The sequence below is a fragment of the Aulonocara sp. 'chitande type north' Nkhata Bay genome, linkage group LG5 (genome assembly GCF_057382095.1).
Source record: "Aulonocara sp. 'chitande type north' Nkhata Bay isolate Kocher_YH1m ecotype deep benthic linkage group LG5, A_spYH_male_GT1.1, whole genome shotgun sequence".
NCBI lineage: Eukaryota > Metazoa > Chordata > Actinopteri > Cichliformes > Cichlidae > Aulonocara > Aulonocara sp. 'chitande type north' Nkhata Bay.
Window position 1 is genome coordinate 30,744,651 of NC_141348.1, and position 9,488 is coordinate 30,754,138.

General features: G+C 38.0%; 1 protein-coding gene across 1 annotated transcript; it reads left to right on the forward strand.

Moving 5' to 3' along the window:
- Positions 1 to 4,290: 4,290 nt before the first annotated feature.
- On the forward strand, positions 4,291 to 9,138 carry LOC147330985 (complement C1q subcomponent subunit C-like). Its single transcript, XM_086293004.1, has 7 exons — positions 4,291 to 4,454; positions 5,249 to 5,366; positions 5,463 to 5,525; positions 6,022 to 6,175; positions 7,075 to 7,215; positions 8,440 to 8,566; positions 8,670 to 9,138. Exons 2-7 carry the CDS (start codon positions 5,261 to 5,263, stop codon positions 8,802 to 8,804), a joined length of 726 nt encoding a protein of 241 aa, XP_086149130.1. The 5' UTR covers positions 4,291 to 4,454; positions 5,249 to 5,260; the 3' UTR covers positions 8,805 to 9,138.
- The last annotated feature ends 350 nt before the right edge of the window (positions 9,139 to 9,488 follow it).

Here is a 9,488-nt window from a genome sequence, read left to right on the forward strand (position 1 = left end):
TTCACTGTGATTGTGTCTGCTGATATTAAATCAATGAGAAATGTACTTTCATACAATTTGATAAATTAAATTGTATTCATCTTTAGCATCCAGTAAAGTAAAAATACAGAAGATATAAAACCTCCTCAGGATCAAGGCTAGAGAGCCCCAAAAAAACCTATTTTAAATGGGAGGGGTCGCCACAGCGTGTTTGAGATACAAACCTCCCAGTGATTTGTATCTCCTCCTGATACTGAACCAGAGAGCTTTCACATGCTAGGTTAACTACTAAACAATGTACATCATGCAATGCAACAGACAAGGCTAGAGTTAAAGATTGATGCTTTTAAAGGTTTTTGTTTTTTTTCCAAATACATGCTCTTTGGATTCCAGTACTCACAGATATAGATTGTAATATATCAGTCAGCACCAAGCCCATTATTTCTCACTGAAGACGATGTCGTCTGCAGGTCATCTCAAGAACATTCAGGAATAGTTTCAAAAATCCACTGCTGTAAAACAGTTGTAGTTTTAGATAACAGTGTTTTATGCTTTGTTGCAGTAGTGGAAGACTCAGTGGAGTGCCTGGAAAAACTGTAAAACTTGTGAAAATACAGTTAAAAGTCCAAAATGTATGGAATAGATTTTGTGACTGGCTGCAAAGTTTTCAACGAAAAACATAAAAAATTAAATCTTTGGGGTAGCCTATTTTAAAAAAAATATTCTAACGATGGTTAAAGGTTATTTTACAGTGACAGGTTGGCTATCTCTGCACACTGTTGTTGTTGTGACTGTCCGGGCTGAAGAGAGTGGGTCGTACCGGAGCACTCTCCCCGGAGTTAACGGCCCATTTGCCTGTGTTACTGAGTAAACAGACAAACTGAGATCAAAGCGTCCGGTTCTTGAGAACATATGTGAACATTACAGTATATATATTCATATATGTGTATACTGTTAATATGGCTGCTCATATTAAACATCGTCAGTGTTTTAATAGAGGTCAATGTAAGGACAAATCACACCACATCAAATTCCCCAAAATGAGTGGTGTGATTTGTCCTATCCAGGTGCAAGTGATGAGATGGAGTGATGCTAAAATTTTACCCCCTGAGTCTGAACTCTCTGTGTAGAGATGACACTCCTCCTATCTCTCTCTCTCTCTCTCTCTCTCTCTCTCTTTTTCTCCAGCTAAACAAAAACAAAACTGAGGTAATAGTCTTTGGTGCCAAAGAAAAACGATTACAGGTCACCAGAGAACTTCAATCTATACACCTAAAAACCACAATCCAGGCGAGAAATTTGGGTGTAGTGATGGATGCAGACCTAAACTTAGAAAAACACATTAAGACAATAACAAAGTCAGCTTCCTGTCACCTCAAGAATATATCAAGGATAAAAGATCTGATGTCTCAACAGGACCTGGAAAAACTAGTCCATGCATTCATCTTTAGTAGGCTTGATTACTGTAACAGCATCTTTACAGGTCTACCTATATTTCACTCAGGCAACTACAGCTCATTCAGAACTCTGCTGCTCGAGTCCTCACTAAGACCAAAAAAGTGGACCACATCAGTCCAGCTCTGAGGTCTTTACACTGGCTGCCTGTCCGTCAGAGGATAGACTTTAAAGTTCTGATGCTGGTCTATAAAGCTCTGAATGGTTTAGGACCAAAATACATCAGTGACCTCCTGACCCAGTATGAACCTTCCAGATCCCTCAGGTCACCTGGATCCGGTTTTTTCTCAGTTCCCAGAGTCAGAACCAGACACGGAGAAGCTGCATTCAGCTTTTATGCTCCTTATATCTGGAACGAACTCCCAGAAAGCCTCAGATCAGCTGAAACACTCAGTTTATTTAAATCCAGGTTGAAGACTCACCTGTTCTCAGCTGCATTTGAATAAAACACCAAATCCACACTGTTAAGCTTAAATTTCAAAACTAACATTTTAACTACTGATTTTATCTACTGTTCTGATTTTATCTACTGTTCTGATTTTACCTACTGTTTTTTTAATCAATTTTAAATCATGCTTTTTATTTGTTTTTGTTCTTTAATGTCTCTGTAAAGCACTTTGAATCACCTTGTTGTTGAATTGTGGTATATAAATAAACTTGCCTTGCCTTGCCTCTTTTTTTTTTTTTTTATTTCTGCCCATGCACAAACAGCTTTTACTGCCCATCACCCTTTAGCTGTCTAATTTATCAAACAGGAATATTTCATGTGAGCCCCTCCTAAGGTGGTGAGGGAAGTGAAACATGTTCTGTTGTTCGCACTTCTTCTTTTGGTAAACTTTTGTATCTCAGCAGACCTCTAACTTCTGTTTGTGTGTACATTTGGTTGAATTGCTCAAATCTGTTCTTCAGATTCTGTCATGAGTCAGAAACGTTTCAGAATCTTGTACTTTCATAATCCCACTTTTTATACCAGTTTCACTGTGGTGGTTCACAAACGAATAACATTCATGATTAGGTGACCTTTGTAAAGAATCAGTCACGCTTGGTCAGGACCCCAAGAGTCAGTTTTTAGGACCATGGGTTAAAATGTTTCATTTGGCATTAACTTTGTGAGCAGTTTGAACCAAATCTCAAGTATGTATGTCTGGTGCCTAAGTATCCCGAAACTGGGTGAAACTAAAACAATACTTTATACCGAAATAAACATCTCTTTGTATTTAGCTTGATGAGATGATGAGATTACAAATACTTTATTTATCATCAAATACTTTTTATATGATTTGAACCTACTGTGCGCTTACCTCTCATTGTCATGACTTCCTTTCATAGTAAAACCTACTTCACCCCATAACCAGCAGCAGGTTCAGTTTCCTCAGAGTCTCTTCCACCATGGACCTCACCAGCAGCAGCAGCAGCAGCTTTATTTAGGTTACAGAATGTAAAGCAGAATGTGACAGACTATCACCCCGGAACTAAATAATACAAATACTTCCAAAATGTGAAGGCCGTCCTGTCTGCCATCACGCTAGCTGACCATAATGTGGACTAACACAGCTGTAGGTTTAAATACACTTCATTAGCAAGTAGCAAAATAAAAAGTAACACAGACAATACAATGTCAGTTTGTTTATTTAAAAAAGTAACTAAACTGATCACATTGCTTGTAATTTAAATTACACTGAAAAACGAAGAGCTTGGTCTGAGGGCAAAACAGTAAGCTCAACATTATGAGTAATGCAGCAGGTAGTTATTCCAGGCAAAATGCATCACCATGGCAACCATAAACAGGGATACAAAATCAGAGCTGTTCCAAATCTAACTTAAACCTTAATCTTTTCCTAAATTGAGGTATTTTGTAATGCTTAAATTTAGCATAGTTCTTATATCCTCACCCGATCCATGTTATGAATATAAAAGTCTTTATTTATCCCAGAAGTCTGAGAAACTGTGTTACAACAACCAGTTACATTAAAAAAAAACCCCAAAAAACCAAGACATCAACAATGATACAAAATGTAGATTAAATATCATTTTAATGCAGATATTTTTGTATGATGCAATGTGATATTTTGTGTCCACAGAGCTAAAACACACGAGAAAGGGTTCATGCCTTATAGGTGGCATGCCATGGCATGCAGCACAACCTTTCACCACATCCACAGTGATTCTGTGTGAGCTGATGGAGGAATCCAAACTCATTTAAACAGCAGCAACAATGACAAAATCCCTCAGAAAGCAATGTAGAAGCCAATGATAATTCAAATAACAACATATTGAATTTGAGTCTTTGGCACATGCCAGTCTCCAAATGTTTTGACCTTTAAAGTGGAAAATATTAAGCTTGTGTATATAGAGAGGGATTAATATATAAAAGACCGTAAGGACAGAAAATCTTGATTAGCAAAATGGTAAAAAAAAATCCCCAGTAAAATTCATGTCCAGAAAAAAGAATCAATAGATTAGAGGTTGTGATTATTTCATTGAGTCTATGTGGTGTAATATTTTAGAATCGTGGAAAGGAAATTGAGTTGAAATGAGTTAAGGAAAAAAGGTGTAGGGAATATTAGTTCAGTTTGTTCAGTTTGATGATGAATAGACAATGGTGTGGTTAATTTTGTTTATTTAAATGGATTTCTTGACAATGACAAAACCACCCATTTCCTTATGCATCACCAAGACCTCACCTGACAACTGCAAACATCTGAAATGTTCAGAAATCTTTTGGAAAGATTAAAAGAAGAAAACTGGAGCCTTTTTTAGGTTCTGGTAACTTTGCTAACTTTCTAGTTTAGGATTTGCTTCTCTGTTCTCTCTTTCTTTCTTGTGCTTCCAGCTGTCAGTAAAACCCAGAAATGCAGAACTTCATTTGCTCAGCATAGAAAATAATCAGTGACGTAAAGTTGCTGAATCTTTGCTTTTGACTTTGGTTTCCTTGTGCGACTGTAACACGACTCCGAGCGTCTCTTCAGTTTGCGTTTAACTCATCGTGGTTGGTTTTATTCTCCCGTCTTTTCTCTCAGGTGAGGTTTCTACATTTATGATGAATTATCTGTTCAGCTACTGATTGATCTGTTTGTTACTCTGAAGCGTTCATTGAAAGGGTCTCCTGTTTCCCGTTTGTTTATTATGTTTGTGTGTCCCGTGCATTAACAGAGGAATTTAAATTCAATAACTGATTTAAAAAAACCTTTCTGTTTCTGACAAATAATTTTGCACTTGTTGCTATTTCAGCGCTTGTTTTTCTCCTTGATGTTGTCCTTGTTTCCTCCTCTCCTTTCATTCCTCTTTGTCTTTGCTTTCCTTTCCTAATCCATTCTCCTTATCCATGTGCCTAGAGCGATACATGACTTGTTATAAATGACTTATTGGCCTATAATCTGTGAAAAATATGACTAACATTTTTCTCATGAACAATATTAAGCTATTTTAAGCCAGAAAGAGTACATCTATCACAAGGTAGAAGCAAAGATACTGTTACATTTTGGGTACTTATCCAGGTGAAAAATGTAACTCACACTAAAAATGTCTTTTCAAGAGAGATCTGACCAAACATAAAATCACAGTTCTTTTAAAATAGCTTAAGGAATCAAAGAGGGTTTGATTGATTATGATGTCAGTACAATAATGTGGAGCCATAAAGATACTTGCAAAATATTCATTTCTTCATTTTATAGAAAAACCCTTCCTCATCACTACAGTCTATCTACCAATATAAGTTAAGACATTACTAATAAAAAAAACATCATTTTTCTCTTCTTTTGCTCCATTATTTGTTTGCTTCTCATCTTTTTCCATCACTTCTCCTCCCTCTCAGGATTTATCCATCATGCTCCACCATTGTTTCCTCACTGTTGGAGCCCTGCTCTCATTGGCAATATCCGGGCTAATCGCTATGGAGACCTGTCCAGCTACAGGGATGCCCGGAATGCCAGGCGAGTGCATTTTTGTGCACATGATTGTTGAGACTGATGTGTTTTTGTTCTCTATTGGTTTTTTGAGTTTCATTAGAACTTTCTGACCATCTTCAGGTATTCCTGGGCTTCCTGGAAGAGATGGTCGTGATGGACAAAAAGGAGAGAAAGGAGATCCAGGTATCTAGAACATAACTGTGTAAAAGCAGGTTATGATAAGGGAAAAATCATTTTGTCACCAATGTATCCTCTACAAAAGGAGAGAACAAACAAAGCGCTGTATTTAGGTCATTCAGCCAGCGCTTCTTAGGCCTGCCACACATATATTGCTGGGTCTTATCACTCACTTAGAAGCCTTCATCACCAAAACGATTCCACTGCAACCATAGATGACCATAGATGGCTCTGGAAGCAATCCCTGTGGCTAATGTTAGCAGCAGAGCTATGAATGCACAGATTCATACATCTGAACATTGGAATTATTGGGACTTGCACGTGATATAATCATCTGCAAAAGTCTGTCTGCTGAAACCAAAATGACTTCTGTTTAAGTGCTGGTCAGACTTACGGCTCCTGGATTAATTCAACTAAATGTCAGATTGTAATCCCTTACGTTACTGATCACCGAGGAAAGTAATTACATTAATGTACTAATGCTTCGAACTTGTTTCTTTAGGAACAAAGTTGCAAGGTGGTCTTGGGCCTCAGAAAGGAGAGAAAGGGGAGCTCGGGCCAGAGGGGCCCCCTGGTAAAAGAGGTCAGATTGGGGAGTCTGGGAAGCCAGGTACCCCAGGAACTGCCGGACCTCCGGGAGAACCAGGAGAACAAGGGTAGGTAAACAGTTCAACAGTTTACTCAGTAAACTGTCAAAGCTGGATTATACCCTGGCCAAATGAGACAACTGCTTGAGACCTAAAGCAGGTTAAATGCTTCTCCAGCTTTATGTGTGCTACATTAATTATATGAAACAAAAAAGGCCATTCCTTGATTTAACTATATGAAATGTATAACTGGTAATGAGTTTATTTTTTAAACCTATGTTTAATTCATTCATTCATTTTAATTAAATTTTGTGTAAAGAGTTCCAAATCAAAACAATAATTGCTTCAAGGCACTTCATATTGTTAAGTTAAGACTGTAAAATAATGTAGGAGCGAAGTCCCCCCCAAAATCAAACAACCCCTTATGAGTAAGCCCTTGACAACAGTAGGAAGGAAAAACTCCCCTTTAACTGGAAGAAACCTCCAGACTCAGGGAGGGACAGCCAAATGAGGGTCGTGGCATTTGGGAGGTGAGGGAGGGAAGGAAGACAGGACAAGTGGAAAGTGTGGAAGACAGCCAGAGATTAATAATTTCTCCACGGGGATCAATAAATTATACATTATTATTATTATTATTATTATTATTATTATTATTGTTATTATTATTATTATTATTATTATTATTATTATTATTATTATTATTATTATTATTATTATTATTATTATAAGTAATGATTAAATGCAGAGTGATGTATAAACATGATGAGAGTAAAAAGAGGTGAATGAAGAAGCAGAATCATGCATCATAGGAAGGCAAGTATTGCAAAGGGAGGATTCAAGATGAGAGCATTATGTTCACTGTTAAAAACAAAACAAAAAAACAGTCCACTGCAGTTGTTCTGCATTAATTAGCTGCTTTAAAAAAATGGCACCCTGTTCTATTAAAAAAATACTCTCTGTTGCTGCAGGGCTGTTGTAGTCCAGCAGCAGGCGGCCTTCAGTGTGGCCAGAGCGACAAACCAATACCCAGATAAAGCCAGCGTCATTAAGTTCACAGATGCAATCACCAACATCAACGATGACTACAACATAAACACAGGACGCTTCAGGTGAGACATTTTTCTTTCAGGCCAGACCGATCACTGTAGGTGTGTTTGCCACTTTAATGTTGAATGATTAATGTTAGTTTTAAAATTGTAAAGACTCATTCGGCAGTGAAACGTGATGGCAACAATGATTCCTGCTCAAACTTTCATAATAATACATTTCACAATGATCATAGAGTTCAAGCACTCATACTATAACAATCAGAGACAACACTACCACACCATCATAATTAGGATTTTGGAGGACTGCACATGAGCATGTCTGCTATTTTATTTAAATAGCACCGAATCACAAAAACTGTTGCCTCAAGGTACTTTATATTGTAAGTTAAAAACCATAAAGTAATACAGAGAAAAAACTTGCACTTGGCGACAGAGTGAAGGAAAAACTCCCTTTTAACAGGAAGAGGCTCTCAGCAAAACAAGGCTCAGGCAGGGGCACGCATCTGCTATGACCAGTTTGGGGTGAGGGGAGGAAAACAGGACAAAAGACAAAATGTGGAAGACAGCCAGAGATTAATAATAAGTAATGATTAAAAGCAGAGCGGTGTATAAACCTGCATACATCAAAACACTCATGCACAGTTAATTCCAATCATCAAGCTCCACGTTCTTCTTGCTTCATGAGTTACACCAAGAGTCTTTGCATCCAGTCTTTGCGTCTTTCCCATCCACTCGATTCCCCAGATTTAGCACTCTGTGACTTCCTCTTGCCAAAAATCTTAACCTCCTAAGACCCCAGCTCTTCCATGGCATGCATTTTTAATTTCTCTTTGATATTTGGGGCATATTGGGACCTGATGAATGTAAAAACAAAGAATTACCAGAGGAGGTTAAGAGTTTAACAACAAAGGCTTTGAGGTTAGATTGGGTCTTCTACTGATTGCTCTAGAAAGCTGTCCAAATGTGCAGAAGCAAAGGAACTGAATTGAAACAGGCGTCAAAAGGCTTGAAACTTTATGGTCTCACCTTGTAGTTGCTGAGACACACTACATTGCAAAAAAAAAAATCACTCATCCATCCACATCACTGAACTGAGGGCATACCACCGGTGGAAGTCCAGTCCTGAAATTTCCTTGTTACCAAATATTCCAGAGTTAACTGTGAATAACATTTTGATAACTCCGCTGTTTTGAACAAAGTAATTCTGCCCAATATGACATAAGACATAAGAAACAAATCCACTTGTATAGAATCATCTTCATGGTGTTGTTGTGTCGCATGTAGGTGTCGGGTCCCAGGAACGTACTACTTTGTGTACCATGCCTCGTTAGATGAAAAACTGTGTGTGTTGCTGAAGCGTGACAACATGCTGCTGGCATCGTTCTGCGATCATCGGCAGGGAGGGAGACAGGTACAAGCATCAGACGATAACAATTCCTATTATTGGGTCAGAGTGTATTAACCTCTGAAATAGATATATCCTCCATTTAATTTTTGAACTCCGCTGATCCTAGGTGACTTCTGGTGGCCTGGCGGTGTACGTGTCAAAAGATCAAGAGGTTTGGTTGGAGACTAAAGACTACAGAGCGATGAGAGGAACACGAAACGGATACAGCATCTTCTCTGGCTTCTTGCTTCACTCTCACTGACCACCCCCAGGACAGGAAACCGAAAACAGTTTGACAGCTGAATGACTGAAACAACATGAAAACATTTTCTTACTGTTTCTTCACAATGATCATTTACCTTTGTAAAAGGCACAGAATGTTTATTTTTCATTTTCATTTTTATTCAGCGGCCAACATGCACCATTTTATTCTCTTTCTGCTGAATCAGCTCTGAGTTCCTATCAGTTGAAAAGCTGACACTTCAAATGGAGAAGATCTTTGTGTCTGTAACTGACTGTCGATGGTTCTGTCTAAAATTTGAAGTTTCTCTTGTTCAGTTTAATAAAGTTGGTTTCATACTCAGACTTTCTGCAGACTCAGTTGATATTAATGGGTGTGATTTTTAAATGCATTTCCAAACACAGTTTGATTTTTCTAATTTCCATCATTATCTCGAGTTCACATTTAAGCACAGAATGTCCCATCAGCTCCGTGCCTCGCTGTCACATAGTTTAAACAAACAAACTAAATAAAGAGCTGAGCATCAACCAAGCCTTTGTGTTGTTGTGATTCTTTGAATTAATGTCTCCATTTATTATATATTTTCCTTTTCTGTTCACTTCAAAAATGACCACACTTTCAATGATCACACACACACACACACACACACACACACACACACACACACACACACACACACACACACACACACACACACACACACAC